At 35.3% G+C, this 17,860-nt stretch overlaps 1 protein-coding gene across 6 annotated transcripts in view; it reads left to right on the top strand.

The window, feature by feature from the left end:
- The window catches only part of TRIP11 (thyroid hormone receptor interactor 11), an 80,106-nt gene that overhangs the window by 20,370 nt on the left and 41,876 nt on the right, over positions 1-17,860 (top strand). For all 6 annotated transcript variants that reach the window (XM_082384473.1, XM_082384476.1, XM_082384474.1 and 3 more), the window contains 8 exons: positions 375-540; positions 2,171-2,536; positions 5,227-5,267; positions 5,848-5,934; positions 9,153-9,365; positions 10,019-13,045; positions 15,768-15,908; positions 16,500-16,693. In XM_082384473.1, the coding sequence (XP_082240599.1) occupies positions 375-540; positions 2,171-2,536; positions 5,227-5,267; positions 5,848-5,934; positions 9,153-9,365; positions 10,019-13,045; positions 15,768-15,908; positions 16,500-16,693 (4,235 nt within the window). The remainder of the gene's footprint in view (positions 1-374; positions 541-2,170; positions 2,537-5,226; positions 5,268-5,847; positions 5,935-9,152; positions 9,366-10,018; positions 13,046-15,767; positions 15,909-16,499; positions 16,694-17,860) is intronic.

Consider the following 17,860-nt stretch of genomic DNA (forward strand, 5'->3'; position numbering starts at 1 on the left):
AAAGATAGGTATAATAGGACAACAGGAATAGATTGGCCAGAAGGTGGACACTGATATTGGTGGAATATGTCATTAGCAGGAGAAGTTCATGGTCACAGATACTAAAGAGAGAAAGATATTTTTGCTTGCATTTTGTTTCAGTTGTTTCTTGCTGGTGTTCCCTCATTAAAAGTAGAAAAACTGCTTTTAAGGCTCAAGAAAGGAAAGGGTGGGGTCTTTTAGAATTGTCCAGATTTGGGGCCTGTATTTAAATTTTTCAGCCTGAGCATGTTCAGAGAATTATTTTTAATAATATGGACTTTTGGACAACAATAAAATAGTTTAGTTAAATTCATTTATTTTAAATGTGGTTAACTTCGCTTTTATTTTTTAAGGAACTTAAACAGAACCGAAGTCAGGAAATTGACAACCATCAACATGAAATGTCAGTATTGCAGAATGCACATCAACAGAAATTGACAGAAATAACTCGTCGGCATCGAGAAGAATTAAGTGACTATGAAGAACGGATTGAAGAACTGGAAGATCTGTTACAAGAAGGTTATTAATTTTGTTAGTTTAGTGTATTAAATGACATAATTAAATGATAGACTTAGCTGATGTAAACTTGGTCTAAGTTCTAAGGAATGAGTAAATGACTGGTTCTGCTCATCTGCCAGAAATTTACAGCGGCACCACTATTGTCAAGATTCTGCAAAAATGGAAAAGGCCTTTTACCTTTGTGGTAAATAGTTATAATACAGAGACTTCTTTGCATTGTTTGGTGTGTTTTCACTTTATTTCAAACTCAGATACAAAGGCTTTTTAGTATTTGATTCAAATAATATCTTTCCTTAACTATTTATTTAAAAATGCTTTGTGTATTACGGTAATTTAACTTTTTTTTAAAAAAGAGTTTATTTTTTTAGAGCGGTTTTAAATTTATAACAAAACTGAGGAGGTACAGAGATCTCCCTTATATCCCATTCCCACACATGCACAGCCTCCCCCACTGTCTACGTCATTCATCAGAATAGTACATTTTTTACCAAGGCACATCATGGTCACCCAAAGTCCATGTTTATCTCAGAGTTTACGTTTAGTGTTGTACATTCTTTGGATTTGGACGAATGTATATCATCATAATATCATACAGAGTATTTTCACTGCCCTAAAAAATCCTCTGTGCTCTGCCTATTCATTCCCCCCATCCCACCCTTAAAACCACTGATCTTTTTATTATCTTCATTGTTTTGCCTTTTCCAAAATTGTCATATAGTTGGAACCATATATTATGTAGCCTTTTCAGATGGACTTCTTTCACTTAGTAATATGCATTCAAGTTTCCTCCATGTTTTTTTTTAAATTTATTTTTTATTGAAGTGTAGTTTTTTTTTTTTTAATATTTATTTATTTTGGCTTAGTTGCACACACAGGATCTTTGTTGCAGCATGTGGACTCCTTAGTTGCGGCATGCCGGCTTCTTAGTTGCAGCATGCATGCAGGATCTAGTTCCCCAACCAGGGATCGAACCCGGGCTCCCTGCATTAGGAGCGTGGAGTCTTACCCACTGGACCACCAGGGAAGTCCCTATTGAGGTGTAGTTGATGTACAATATTATATAAGTTTCAGGTGTACACTTCCTCCATGTTTTTTCATGGCTTGATAGCTCATTTCTTTTTAAGCGCTGAATAATATTCCATTGTTAGGATGTGCCACAGTTTTTTTATCCATTCACCTACTGAAGGACATCTCAGTTGTTTCCAAGTTTTGGCAATTATGAATAAAGCTGCTATGAACATTCTTGTTCAGGTTTTTGTGTGGATTTAAGTTTTCCGCTCCTTTGGGTAAATATTAAGGAATATGATTGCTGGATCATATGATAAGAGTATCATATTTGTTAGTTCTGAAAGAAATCATTAAACTCTTCCAAACTGGCTGTATCAGTTTGCATTCCCACCAGCAGTGAATGAGAGTTCCTGTTGCTCCACCTCCTTACCAGCATTTGGTGGTGTTAGTGTTCGGATTTTGTACATTCTAATGAGTAGTATTACCTCAGTGTTATTTTAGCTTTTTTTTTTTAAGCCTTCCAAGTTCTGAATTTTATTAAATCTTTAGTTGTATATAGCAGGCTATTTGTCTCTTGGTACTTGACATTTGATGTGTCCCTGATTTTATGTTTATGTTCTAGGTGGCTCAGGAATTGCAGTAACTGATCACTCTAAAATCCATGAGATGCAAAAAACTATTCAAGTTCTACAAACTGAAAAAGTAGAGTCTACAAAAAAAATTGAAGAACTTGAGGATAAAATAAAAGGCATAAATAAAAAATTATCTTCTGCAGAAAATGACAGAGGTGTTTTGAAGAAGGACCAAGAACGACTAAGTGTGGAAAACAGACAGTTACTTGAAGAATGTGAAAGCTTGAAACTGGAATGTAGTAAATTGCAGCCTTACGCTCTGAAGCAAAGTGATACTGTGACAGAAAAGGAAAAAATTCTTCCACACAGTTCTTCAGTAGAAGAAGAAGTGTTCAGATTGCAACAAGCACTGTCTGGTATAAAATGTTTGGAACTTATTTCTGATTGGTGTTTCATTTCATACTAGTTGTTTTCAGAGACAAGCACTTGAATAATTGAACACTTTATGGAAATGAAGTATCAATGGAAATGACTGTGTGGAATTTGAATAGAATTGCTTGCTTTGGATTCAGTGCCATAATTAATAGATCACAAATAGGATATTTCTACTACAAAGGGTTAAGGATTGGCTAGGTTTCTTTCAGCCTCCCTTCTTCATCCTTTAAGTATTTACATGGAACTCATTGACTTAGGAGGCCATGTAGATTTCTGAGAAATGTTTATATAAGCATTTGTTGAGAGGAGGTTACCAAATACTTCCTGTAACTCATTAGGGCCCAGACCCTCCAGTTAGAGAATGCAGCCTATCTTCTTCAAAAGTCTATATTACCTTTCAAAATGATCTGTATCTAAGCAGACCTAAGAATAATAAGAGCCATAGGTCTTCCACCACTTACTATGCTCAAGATGATATTTAGTTACCGCACCAGTGTTCTAGGTTACAAAAAATAAATATTGAATGAAATAGGCCAAACACCAGTATTTATTTATGCCAGGAAAACATAATGGGAGCTCTTCCACTGAAAAGATGCATTTTATTTTTCACTTTGTCCTCTTCTCACAATATGAACTCTCACTTTATGAACTCATTCCTGCTCTAGAGGTTTCTAGCCCTTAAGTGCTTGTGATACCCCCTGCCTGCCCCTTCTGTGTTCCTTACTTAGTTGTTTATCGGGAGCTCCTGACCTGGAGTAAATTTAGAGTTAGGCTCAAAGTAGAGTGACCCTCTTCCTCCCCTCTTCCTTTCCCTACCTTGGTGATTGGTAGCATTTACCACTCTCCCAAAACAGAAAACTTGAAGTTACCACCTTGCAAGTCCTATAGGTTCTATTTCCTTGACTTCTCTCTGGCTCAGTGCTGTTTCAGGATTGTGTCCCAGAGGAGCTCTAGGGTTTCTCATAGGTGCCTCAGTCTTGGGACTGCCATGAAGACAAAGGGAAGGCTGTGTGGTGGGGTTCTGGACGACTTTGTCATTTGACTTCAGAGTAGCTCTGTTCTTCTCAAAATAAATTTATTTACTTAATATATTGGGTGATCCATATGAGTTTATTTGCTTTAAAAACAAACCTGCTGCCCTAGACCTTCCCCTTTTCTCCATTTCCACTGCCACTGAATAACTTCAGCCAATTATAATTTCTTTTTGCCTGTTTAACTATAGCAGTCTCTTAGTAGAGCAGAATAGCATAGTGGTTAAGAACATGACTAGGTTGGAATCCAGCTCCATCACTAACTAACTGACCTTGGACAGTTAATTAACATCCCTATACTTTGGGTTTTTCATCTCTATGGTTGGGATAATAATACTATCTCATTCGTGGTTGTAGTAAGGATTTTATGAGTTACTAGCTGCGAAGTTCTCTCTAGAACAGTGTCTAGCCCATAATAAGCATTATAAAAGTGTTACCTATTATTCTCTGGTGTCCATGATTCCTTCTTCAATCAATATGTTTTCTTTCTGCAGCCAGAATGATTTTTCAGAAATGTAAAGCAGGTCACTTCCCTGATTTTAGTACTTTGTGGCTCCCTGTGAACTTCAGGATACAGTCTAAACATCTTAGTTGGACATATGGTGTCTTTCATGATCTGGTCTCTGTCTACCTCTGCAGTTAACTCTTCCCATTTTCCTAACATTCTAAGCTTTAGCCGTGTTGAACTTTCTCTGTAGCTCCTTAAAGCCAGCAATGTTGTCTCTAAGCTCTGTTGCCTTTGTATTTGTTGCTTTTTCTGTGTGGAGTGTCTCTGTTTTTTTTCCCCACTAACTCTTAGTATATTAAGATTCAATAGAGGTGTTGCATCCACCGGGAGGTACCTAGCGCTGCTGCTTCCCTGACCGCATTCACCCCACTCCCCTGGCCCTCCCAGTCTGGATGAGTTGTTTGGCCCTTTTGCTCTGGTAGCACCTGTGCTCCCTGTATCACACTGTACTGTTCTCATGTGTTTCCTTTTTTATCTTCTCTCTAAATTGTAAGCTTCTTGAGAGCAAGCATGGACTAAATTTTTCCATCTTGTTTAGCAACTCACATCATAGTAAATGCTCAATATTTCTTGAATGAACATTGAATGAAGTACTTCAGCTGAACTCATGGTATTTTGTCTTTGTGTTCTTCTAGAACTACTTCTATTTGTGGATCTATCTCTAATACCAGATTGAATGGTCTTTTTATTAGTAGTCATGTCTAAGTCACTTTAGAAAATTGAGAGATTATTTTATTATTGTGGTATAACTATACATTGTTTTTTCTTTTTTCTAATTTTAGTCCTTATACTATTTCCTGCTACACAGACTAATCAACTCATTTTGAAATTGTTAATGTTTTTATACAGGCAATAACTTATGACTCATCCAGAATACAGTTATAAATTCTTTCTTATACTAGTCCATAGAATTGGATTTTAACATAGTTTCTGACTGACATTTATATTATGACTTCTTTGGTATAGTCAAAATAGAAATACAAAATAGCAAAAATACATTTCACTGTTAGGGCTTGCTAATTATGCTTATAAATAACATTTTAATTGGATTTCATTTGTGAATTTAGTATAGGAGATAATTATTAAGTTATTTTAAAGAATTTTAATGTCAGATCCATTGTTGTTTTTACAGATGCTGAAAATGAAATAAAGAGACTGAGTAATTTAAACCAGGTAAACTAATTTTTAAGAGAGAAAGCTTTTACCAAGCTTTCTCGGTTTACCAAGAAAAAGGATTTTGATTATTTATAATTACTTATTTTGTGTTTTTACACTTCATGTGAACTTATCCAAGGAACTTTCATCTTAGTAATTTTATGTTTGCTGATTAGTAACAAACTTTTTGCATCATAAATTGACATAATTTTAAAAGTACATAATTGAAAAATGCAAGTATATTTCTTTGAAGATTAATTTAACAAATGATATATATGTTTAGACAGTGGAAGCAGATCCTCTACCAAAGTGAGGAATGCATATTGATTTCCCTTAAAGAATTCAAGGAGGTTTTTTTTTTTTTTAAATGATTACAAGTTATTTTGTAAATGTATTTACATGTTTTTTCAAATATAATAAAGAAATCCTCTTTAAGAATGTCTATAAAATGACTGGTTTTAGATGGTCCAGTGTTTTATGCTTATAATTTTTATATATCACTGAAGAGTAGACATGCACAATTGTATAGCTTGCCTGCTTTTTTGTAAACTTTAAATTTCTTGTTATTTGAAAACACAGTGTTTTAACATTTTTATAGGATAACAATCTTGCCGAAGACAATCTGAAACTTAAAATGCATGTCCAAGTTTTAGAAAAAGAGAATTCATTACTGAATCAAGAAAAGGTGGGTGCAATAAATATGGGGGCAGAATTAAAATTGTAGGTCATAGCTAAGGGCCAGTTTTTATCAAAATGGAGTATTTAGTTCTTGAGAGTCCTGAGGATAAAGCTGATCTCATTGATGCTGGTCAGGCCAGGTTGAAGTACTTGGGCAAGGTTCAGAGTATGAGAGGCTGGCTAGGGTTTATGTTTAAAGATAAGCCAGTAAGCATACAGATATGAGCAGAAAAGATAGGTAAAGGCTCTGTTTTGGTTTCAGATGAGGTCCTGTCAGCAGCAACATACACAGGTGGGTCGGGAGTCTGGAGTGGCATACTATAGTAACTATATACTACTTATATGCCGCCGAGTATGTCTGCTGTGGTGGACGGGAATTTCTTAATGGTGAGAGGTAAAGAGGGACATTCTCAGTGGTAGAAATATGTATACTGGTCGCAAGGATGGAATAAGATTCTGTAATGCAATGTTGGAAATGGGGAAAGGTATTTTTATGTTTGTACCACTTGGGGGATAAGTCCTTGGTTAAGGCAGCTTCTTAAATATAGAACAGTTGTAAGCTGGTATTATTTATTATTATTACAGGCCAGTGTCTCAGCTCAATTTAAAATCTTAATTTTTAAAAAAGTAACACATATTTCCTGATGTATATATTCAGTAATACATCCTGAAAAACTTCAGACAGTACAAATATAGTATCCTTCACACTTCTGTTGGTTGGTCTCTTCCTCAGAGGTGTTCTTGCTTACCAGTTTCTTGTGTATCTTTCCAGACTATATCTATGCATATATGATTTTATATATATAAATATCTTTAAAAAATACAAATATTAGCATACTATATATACTGTTCATACATACCTTAATATTATATTTTCAGTATCCTTGCACATTAGTACATAGGCAGTGTTTCTCAAAGGGGCACTATCGGCATTCAGGTGGGAGAATTCTTAGTTGTGTACTCTGCATTGTAGGTTCCTTGCCCCCACTTTTTCTACCCACTAAATGCCGGTAGTGTCTTCCAGTCATTTTTTAATTACTATATTATATATGTTTCCTCTGTTCTTTTCTGCTTCCATTGCATTCAGCTCATTCAGTTATTCCTTTCTCTGACTGGTCTAAGTGTATTTTGTAGTTTGCAAATCTCTGCATGTATTCTGATAGGGCCTGTAACCTCCTCATGATAATTTTGGATTCTGTAGCTATTCCCGATTAGCTGTTTCTCCTTTCTTTTGATGTTAGGTAATCTACTGCAACTCTTGCTTGAATTGTGTCTGCTATGGGTCTGCTCACTGGTTAAGAATGCCAAAAATACCTGCAAGGTCATGTGCATTCTTTTTTTTTTTTTTAATATTTAATTTAATTTATTTATTTATGTATTGCCTGTGTTGGGTCTTTGTTGCTGTGCACGGGCTTTCTCTAGTCGTGGCGAGTGGGGGCTACTCTTGGTTGCCGTATGCAGGCTTCTCATTGCGGTGGCTTCTCTTGTTGCGGAGCACGGGCTGTAGGTGCTCAGGCTTCAGTAGTTGTGACTCTTGGGCTCAGTAGTTGTGGCTTGCAGGCTCAAGAGCGCAGGCTCAGTAGTTGTGGTGCACGGGCTTAGTTGCTCCATGGCATGTGGGGTCTTCCCGGATCAGGGATCGAACCTGTGTCCCCTGTATTGGCAGGCGGATTCTTAACCACTACACCATCAGGGAAGTCCTGGTCATGTGTATTCTTAAGATCCACATGACAAAAAATTTTGTGGTTCTCTTCTTAGAATTTTATTTTATTTATTTATTATTTGTTTGTTTGTTTATTTTTGGCCACACTGCACGGCATGTGGGATCTTAGTTCCCTGACCAGGGATCGAAGTTGCACCCCTTGCAGAGGGAGCGCAGAGTCTTAACCACTGGACCACCAGGGAAGTCCCTTTTGTGGTTCTCTTTTTTTTTTTTAATTTTTAAAAAATATTTATTTATTTATTTGGTTGTGCCAGGTCTTAGTTGCGGCAGGCGGGCTTCTTAGTTGTGGCATGTGAACTCTTAGTTGCGGCATGCATGTGGGATCTAGTTTCCTGACCAGGGATTGAAGCCGGGCCCACTGCATGGGGAGCGTGGAGTCTTAACCACTGCGTCACCAGGGAAGTCCCTGTGGTTCTCTTAATTGAACAAATAACTCTAGAAAGGCATAAGAGAATGATATTTCCATCTTTCAGTTGTGGTTCAGAATAAACTTTTGAATTGGAAGGGAATGAGAATTGTAAGGCAGATGTTCTAATATAGTTTTCATTGGTCTCTTTTGTAAGGTATATGTTAGACTGCTTATGAAAATTTGAGATTCTTATTTACTTTAAAATAGATTCCATAGAAGTTTGCTTTTAAAAATCTCTGTCAATGAAAGATGTCTTTACAGTGATAGAGGGTTTATCACAAACATCATATTCAGAGGTTGAAATAATGTTGAAGCATAGAGAACTGTCCCATGTCTGGGATTTTGGAGGAAAAGCATTAAATACAAATAGAACAGAACATAAAATGTGCTTTAAAAAATCACATACAGGTGTATCTTTAGGAATGTTAGGTTAGAGAGGGGAACCTAGTCTGCTTAGGTTAGAAGGTAAAGGAAGGAAAGGAGGGTTCTTTCTTGGGTCAAGAAAAGGTTTCATGTTCTGACAGAAGCCAGTTACAAGGGAAATTACTTTTATGAGGGAAAAGAAGCCTTTTATTTTCTAATTAGAGAGGACAAACTTCAGAGCAAATGAATATCGATAGTTTACATTTTTGCCTGGGGCTGTTGGTGGTGATGTTAGGGACGTTAGGGATGGAAGTGAAGGGAGCTGGAAGGCTCTGGACGTTTTGAAAAGTATGTGTGTTGGGGGGAAGGAGGAGACGGAAGGGAAGCAGCAGTGAGAGTGGGAGTGGGAATGGGAGTGGGAAGGCTCTCAAATGGGAAAGTTTTGTGTAAAGAAGTTGGAGGTGGAGGACAAACTTAACAGTTGTTGCATCTTGTCTAGGACTATAGAAATGTTTTGCTTGAAGCTGCAAATAAAATTGTACATGAATGAAGGCTGTGGCTTGTTGAATTTTATGTATTAGTGCTGAGGTATTATTCAATAATGTTTCCAACACAGAGCATCTAAAAATACATTCCCAAGTTTTGCTTATATATGTATATTTTTAATCTTTTGGTGTCTCTTCTTCTAGTTGATAGTATGTGTTGTTTTTTTTCCCTTTTTTCATTTAAGGAAGAACTGCAAATATCACTTTCAAAATTGAACAATGAATATGAAGTAATTAAAAGTACAGCTGCAAGGGACATGGATTTGGATTCAGAATTATGTGATTTAAGACGTAATTTGGAGGCAAAGGAACAAGAACTCAATCAGAGCATTACTGAAAAGGAAATACTAATAGCTGAGTTAGAAGAATTGGATAAACAGAACCAAGAGGCTACAAAGGTAACAATATATTTTATTAAATTATATATTATGATATATTAAAGACAGCGCAGCAGCATGTTCTACTCAGTAGACTGAACACTGGATTAATAAGCAAAACTGGCGTGATTTAATTTCGGTGATTTAGTCAATATTTTAGTTAATTGATGCTCAAGTTGTAGAGGTTGGCAAACTTTTTTTGTAAAGTGTTAGATAGTAAATATCTTTGGTTTTGCAGGCCCTGTAGTTGCAGTTGCAGCTACTCAGCTCTGCTGTTGTCATATGTAAATGAACGAGCCTGGCTCTGTTCCAATAAGAATTTACTTACAAAAACAGGTGCAGGTGTGATTTGGCCCATGGGCTGTAGCTTGTCTCCCTGCTTCAGTGTTTAAGAGTTGAAAATATCAATTATCGTTTATATATATGATATAACATATATCATTTATCTTCTTTGCTTTTAAGTTCTAATCTCTAAAACAATTAAATAGATTTGCTGTAAGATAATTAATAAATAATTTTGTTGGGAATTTTTTAAAAGTTCCCAACAAAATTAGAAGGATTAGAAATGTCTGAGGATTATTCTTCTATTATGTGTGACATTTTATAAAGTTTCCTTTAGGTACTAAAATGAGAGAATGTTTTAAAGTTACCATGCAAATTAATTTTTCTTTCAGCACATGATTTTGATCAAAGATCAGCTATCAAAACAAGAAAACGAGGGAGATAATGTCATCAGTAAACTGAAAAAAGATCTAAATGATGAAAAAAAGAGAGTTCATCAACTTGAAAATGATAAAATGAACATTACTAAAGAGTTAGACGTGCAGAAAGAAAAGTTAATTCAAAGTGAACTGGTAGTAAGTGATTTACATTTAACCAAGCAGAAGCTTGAGGATAAAGTAGCAGATTTAGTAGATCAGCTAAATAAATTGCACACAAAAAATTTAAACATCCAGAAGGAGAACTTTGAACTTCAGGAACGTATTAAACAAAAGGAGGAGGAGCTTTCTAGAGTCAGGGATGAGTTAATAACGCAGTCTCTTCTTAATCGAGACTCTAACAGTAATTTTAAGGATGACTTACTTAAAGAAAGGGAAGCCGAAGTCAGAAACTTAAGGCAAAATCTTTCAGAAATAGAACAGCTCAATGAAAATTTAAAGAAAGTTGCTTTTGATCTCAAAATGGAAAATGAAAAGTTGAATTTAGCATGTGAAAATGTAAGACATCAGTTGGAAGAGTCTATTGCTGGTAACAATCAGATTTCTCAGGAAAAAAACGCTATTGTGGAGGCTCTAAAAATCGAGAAAGAACAGTTAGATGCAGAATTGTGTCGGGCTGAAAAGAGGCTGTTGGAAGAAACAAACAAGTATGAGCAAACCATGGAAGAACTGTCCAATGCACGTAATTTGAGTATCTCTGCTTTACAGCTGGACCATGAACATTTAATTAAACTCAATCAAGAGAAAGACTTTGAAATAGCAGAACTCAAAAAGAATATCAAGCAGATGGATACTGATCATAAGGAAACTAAGAAAATGTTGTCATCTAGCTTAGAAGAGCAGAAGCAATTGACCCAACTTGTAAATGAGAATGAAATTTTTATTGAAAAACTTAAAGAAAGAAGTTCAGAGCTTCAGGAGGAATTAGATAAATATACTCAGGCCTTAAGAAAAAATGAAAATTTAAGGCAAACCATAGAGGAAAAAGACAGAAGTCTTGGATCCATGAAAGAAGAAAACAATCATCTGAAAGAAGAGTTGGAACGACTCAGGGAACAGCAGAGTCGAGCTGCACCTGTGGCTGAGCCTAAAACCCTTGATAGTATTACAGAGCTAGAATCTGAGGTGAATCAGCTGAATATATTAAAGGATAATCTTAAAGAGGAAATAAAACATCATCAAAAGATAATTGAAGATCAAAACCAGAGTAAAATACAGCTGCTTCAGTCTTTACAGGAGCAGAAGAAGGAAATGGATGAGTTTAGATACCAGCATGAGCAAATGAACGCCACACACACCCAGCTCTTTTTAGAGAAAGATGAGGAAATTAAGAGTTTGCAAAAAACAATTGAACAAATCAAAACCCAGTTGCATGAAGAAAGACAGGACGTTCAAACAGAGAATTCTGTTATTTTTCAAGAAACAAAAGTTCAGGGCCTTAATATAGAAAATGGAAGTGAAAAGCATGATTTATCTAAAGCTGAAACCGAAAGATTAGTAAAAGGAATAAAAGAACGAGAATTGGAGATTAAACTTCTGAATGAAAAGAATATATCTCTAACTAAACAGATTGATCAGCTTTCCAGAGATGAGGTTGGTAAACTAACTCAGATTATCCAGCAGAAAGATTTGGAGATACAAGCTCTTCATGCTCGAATTTCTACAGCTTCCTACCCCCAGGATGTTGTTTACCTTCAACAGCAGCTGCAGGCCTATGCTATGGAACGAGAACAGGTACTAGCTGTTTTGAGTGAGAAGACTAGGGAAAATAGCCATCTAAAAACAGAATATCACAAGATGATGGATATAGTTGCTGCAAAAGAAGCAGCTCTCAATAAGCTGCAAGATGAAAATAAAAAATTGTCCACAAGGTTTGAAAGTAGTGGCCAAGATATGTTTAGAGAAACTATTCAGAATTTATCACGTATCATTCGAGAAAAAGACATTGAAATAGATGCATTAAGTCAGAAATGTCAGACCTTATTGACAGTTTTACAAACATCCAACACTGAAAATGAGGTTGGAGGTGTTAATAGTAATCAGTTCGAGGAGCTTCTACAGGAACGCGATAAGTTAAAACAACAAGTAAAGAAAATGGAAGAGTGGAAACAGCAGGTAATGACTACAGTGCAAAATATGCAACACGAGTCAGCCCAACTGCAGGAGGAGCTCCATCAGCTTCAGGCACAAGTTCTGGTCGACAGTGATAACAACTCTAAATTGCAAGTGAACTATACTGGCCTCATCCAAAGTTATGAGCAGAATGAAACCAAACTCAAAAATTTTGGGCAGGAATTAGCACAAGTTCAGCACAGCATAGGGCAGCTTTGCAATACCAAAGATCTTCTTTTAGGAAAGCTTGATATTATTTCACCTCAGCTCTCTTCTGGATCGTCGCTTACTTCCCAGTCAGCAGAGTCTCTTAGAACAATTAAGTCTGATGTATTGAGTGAGTCTTCTAAACAAGAAATAGAAGAGCTAAGAAAATCACTGCAGGAAAAAGATGCAACAATTAGAACTCTCCAGGAAAATAATCACAGATTGTCTGATTCGATTGCTGCTTCCTCAGAGCTAGAAAGAAAAGAACACGAACAAACTGATTCAGAAATTAAGCAGCTCAAGGAGAAACAAGATAACTTACAGATGTCACTTAAGGAAAAAGACCTCTTAATCAAAGCCAAAAGTGATCAGTTACTTTCTTTGAATGAAAATTTCACTAACAAGGTGAATGAAAATGAACTTTTGAGGCAGGCAGTAACAAACCTGAAGGAGAGAACATTAATCTTAGAAATGGACATTTGTAAACTAAAAGGGGAAAATGAAAAAATAATAGAAACATCCAGGGAAAAGGAAACAGAATATCAAGCATTACAGGAGACTAATATGAAGTTTTCTATGATGCTTCGAGAAAAAGAGTTTGAATGCCATTCATTGAAGGAGAAGGCTCTGGCTTTTGAGCATCTACTGAAAGAAAAAGAGCAGGTATGTTCTGGATGGCATGTTGTGGAGGGAAGTTTGGGGTGGAGGAGATTTTTTAGTGTGCTACTTTATTGATGTTCTTTGAAGGGGAAGATGCATTTGTTCATTTAGAAATATTTATTTCAAGGTATTGAGATTAATTCAAAATAAATTTTCCTCAGAGGCATCTGCAAGTTTCTCCCCCAAATTACTAGATATTTCCAAATATTTTTAGTTCTAGATTAATTTTTTTTTACCATCTAAGTAGAAAAAATTTCGAAGCAGTTAATGTTTTTCTTTAGAAAATAGAAATGTGATATAAGAACTTTGAGGTTACTGCAGTTTAATCACATTTTAGGCATATTTCAGTAACTGCTGGTTTTAGAGGCTCTTTTATATAAAGGGACGCTCTGTGAAATACATGCTACATCTTTGACAATGCTCTGAAGTACGAAACACATTTTATATTGTGACACAATAAGCACTTTGTGTGTGTGTGTAAGACTGAAATAAAAGTTTCAGGAATCAGAAATTACCCTTACTACATGTGATGCTCTCTTAAAAAAAAGGAAGTGCTGGATGACCCATTAAACTGATTTTTATGAATCATTCACAGCCTAGTATTTGAAAAGCGTTAGCTATGAATAGTACTTTTCACATAAGTAGACTCAATAAATATTCTAATCCCAGTTGTGTCATTATGTGACTTTGGGTGTGTTTTGACTTTATTGGTTTGTTTATTCACCCATAAAAAGGAAGGTTGTATTGGTTAAAAGTGTCAGTAGTTTTGATATATTTAAATGTTTACATTCAGTTGATATTAGATTTTGATAAGAATGTATTGAAGACCCAATACATCATGCTGTGATCAAAGCTATGGGCTCTTTTGATGTAGTGCCTTTTTACTCTTATTTCTATACTTCTAGTGGTGGAAATTTAGCAAAGAAATGAGGCAGAACAATGGAATATTCAGCAACTGCTTCTTGAGTGTTTACATGCTGCCGGGCACAAGATACAAAATGATTTAACTTCTTTCACCAATTAAATTCTCTTTTAAGAGTCTCGATTAAAGTTTGTGAATGCTTGATGTAGTTTTCACTCGATAAGAAAAGTCTTGCCTCATTTTCCCCTTCTTTGTCATCTGATTAAATAGGTACACTGGTGTACTGGCTTGCTCTCCTCCTTTCAGGAATAGCTTCTCAGCTTCTCAGGGTACTGATCTATGTTCAGTATGAAAAAGACTGGTAGAGGGTAGAAGCTTTCTGTCGCTCACTAGCCAAAATTGGGTGTAGCATCTTAGGGCTTGTAAGAGTATAATGGAGGAGAGGAGGACAATAAAGTGTTCTTTTTATATGTTTTTACCTATTGTAGTTTTAGCATCTTGTACAGTCTAATTCTATTTCATTGACATTTATAGATCCAAAGTGTACACATTTAATTAAGGCTCACCTACCTTTTAGGAAGCTTTCCTAAGTTAGTTAAGTTGTACTTAAGTATTGTATTACTTGAGGGTAATTAGCATAAACTAATTGATTTCTTATAATACTCTATATAATTGAAGAATACCTTTATTTTGAATGTAACAACATTTTTCTTTAGGGAGACAGGAGTGTTCTCAACAGGAGATCTTCAGCTCTTTGATTGTCAAGCATTTCTCTAATATGAAAAAAATGTTGAACTGAAAAACTGTTTGGAAAATATTGGCCTTCTTTTCCAGGAAGGGGTGTTGAGATAAAAGGAACAGATGGTTTTATGTTTTGGTTTCAATGATTTGTCCTGGGGGACGTGTTATATATTCTTAAAGAAATGGAAAGTTTACATGAAAATGTAAAAATGATACCAATCTATAAATAGATTCAGACGATAGGCACTTTTCAAACAGAGAAAAGAATTGGCTGTAAACAGTCTGACACTTTTTTGTGCTTTTTAGAATTCTAGCTATCATCTTAAATTCATGGCCCTACTTCTGCAATGAAAGGTTATCTTTTTTTTCCTGCCGTCTTTAATATATTGTTCTTGTATGGAAGGCATTCAGGAATAAATTTTCCTAACAGTCTTAGCAAGATAACATTCTAGAGTTGCTTTCGTTAAATTGTTGCCAAAATGTTCTTTTAAAATAGGTTGTGCATGTGAAATGACTTCCCTTTTTCTCCTGTGCCAGCAACTCCACAGTTACTTTCCCTAACAACAGTTGCATATGCCTGATCAATAGACACACACACACACACACACATACACACACACATACTTACTTTTGGGTGATTTGGGGGTTTGTGTATGCTTTGTTGTGTAGGGTAAGTTTGAAGAGATTGTGTCTTTTGAGTTCTTTTTAAAGCATTTTAAATAAACTTTTTCTTTAAGAATTGTTTCAGATTATTAGAAAAGTTGGAAAGATAGTACAGCATTCCCATATACCTCACACCCTGTTTCCCTTATTTTTATTAACATCTTATGTTACTGTGGTACATTGGCAACAACTAATGAACCTTTATAGATACATTAATAGTTTATTTGAATTTTCTTAATTTTTTAGCAAATGTCCTTTTCTTGTTCCATGTCCCATCCAGGATACATTATAGTTAGTTGTCATGTCTCTTTAGGCTCCTTTAGACTGTGATGGTTTCTCAGACTTTCCTTGTTTTGGATGACCTTGACATAGTTAACTGAATTTTTAAATTATTTAATGAAGAAATATCTTTTTTAAAATGTGTTTTTCTTTAAAGCTAAAGTTATTTCTTTCCAAAAGGGCAAGACTGGGGAGTTAAATCAACTTTTAAATGCAGTTAAGTCAATGCAGGAGAAGACAGTTATCTTTCAGCAGGAGAGAGATCAAGTCATGTTGGCCCTGAAACAGAAACAAATGGAAAACACGGCTGTACAGAATGAGGTATACTTTCACTTTAAAGAAATAGTGATTCAAACACTTAAGTCTAATAACTCTTAAATAAGAAAACTATAAAGGTCATCAATTAACATGAATTTCTCTTAGGTGATTTTTTCTTAGTCTTACTCTGATGCGCTTTAGTAGGATTTTGATCTCCCAAAGTGCATTGTTTCAGTTTTCAAGCAAAAACCATGATCTAATCATTATGTTTCATACCTGAAATTAAATTATACCTCAAGAAAAGAAAAAGATGGCATATCTTGGATATAAGAAAAATTTCCTACCCACAAAGTATGAAAAAAATGAGATTTACTGAAAAAGTGGCCTGTCACAAAAAGCCTAGTACTTTGTACAATTCCATTTTCCATTATAGCCACAGGGAATGAGATCTTACAAAGTAAACCTTCCAAATGAATATTCAAGATGATTTCAGGAGGCTTTTTTCTTAGCATAAATATATCTTGCAGTACGAGAAATTAGTATACAATTAATACACTTCAATAATGGGGAAAGATTTGATAACAGAGTGGCTTGTAGGAGGGGAAAGGGGGAGCATTTTATGGAAGAAAAATAAAAGAAATGTCCTCTACCTAGGTTCAACATTTACGTGACAAAGAATTACGCTTGAACCAGGAGCTAGAGAGATTGCGTAACCATCTTTTAGAATCAGAAGATTCTTACACCCGTGAAGTTTTGGCTGCAGAAGATAGAGAGGCTAAGCTAAGAAAGAAAGTAACAGTATTGGAGGAGAAGCTAGTTTCATCCTCTAATGCAATGGAAAATGCAAGGTAACTTTTTCTTTTTTTTCTTTTTCCTTTTTTTTTTCTTTTTTTTTTTTTTTTAGTATTAACGTTAATTAAATACTTCCTGAGTGTCAGACTCAGAATTTTTCTTATGCTACCTTATTTTATTCTCACAAAATTCATTATCTCCATTTTACAGACTAAGAAACTAAGGGTAAAGAGGTTTAATAACCTTCCCAAGGTCAGGCACACAAAGTGCACATGTAGGTGTCACACTTGGGTTTGTAACCCTTATCCAGATCTGGCATTCAAACTGAGGTTTCTCCAAATCTTAATTGTTATCCTAGATAATTGCTTCTCATCATTTTAGGAGGCTAGACTTAAATTCTGACTGATTTAATTAGCGTTGTCAGGTTCCCCAAGAACTAATTTAATTTATGTGATTTAATTTTTAATCAAGTGATCTAAGGTTGAACAAAGTTTGGATATTAGAAAGGAGAGAGTAAAGGAAGTAGCAAGGGAAAGGCCTAGGTCAATGTGAATTAACTCCTGGCTTGTTAGAACTTTTGAGTGACCAGGTCCCTGCTTATATATTTTTAAATTTTATTTCTCTCAATAAAATGTGTTTTTTTTTTTTTTTTTTCTTATTACAAAAACATATTTTCCACTTCAGGAAAGTCACATAAACCAAAAGAACATAAAGCCACAGACTCACTCATCCAGAGATAATCTTTTTTTGTGCCTTTGTATGCTTCTGTATATGTGTGTATATATTACATATTATTTTCTTAAAGCAAAATTAAGATCATACTATTTATACTGTTTTGTAACCTGCTTCTATCAATTAATAATATGAATATGAGTACACGTTAAGCCATATGTTCCTGCAATATCATTTATGGCTGCATAGTATACCATTATTTGGATTTGCCATAATTTCTTTAACCCACTCATTTATTATTGGACATTTAGAGTGTTTCAGCTTTTCAGAATTACTAAGAGTGCTGTTTTGTTTTTGTTTTGTTTTTTATATAAATTTATTTATTTTATTTTTGGCTGCATTGGGTCTTCGTTGCTGCGAGTGGAGGCTACTCTTTGTTGCGGTGCGCGGGCTTCTCACTGCGGTGGCTTCTCTTGTTGTAGAGCACGGGCTCTAGGCACGCGGGCTTCAGTAGCTGTGGCTCGTGGGCTCTAGAGCGCAGGCTCAGTAGT

Source organism: Balaenoptera borealis (genome assembly GCF_965194805.1).
Source record: "Balaenoptera borealis genome assembly, chromosome: 3".
Classification (NCBI taxonomy): domain Eukaryota; kingdom Metazoa; phylum Chordata; class Mammalia; order Artiodactyla; family Balaenopteridae; genus Balaenoptera; species Balaenoptera borealis.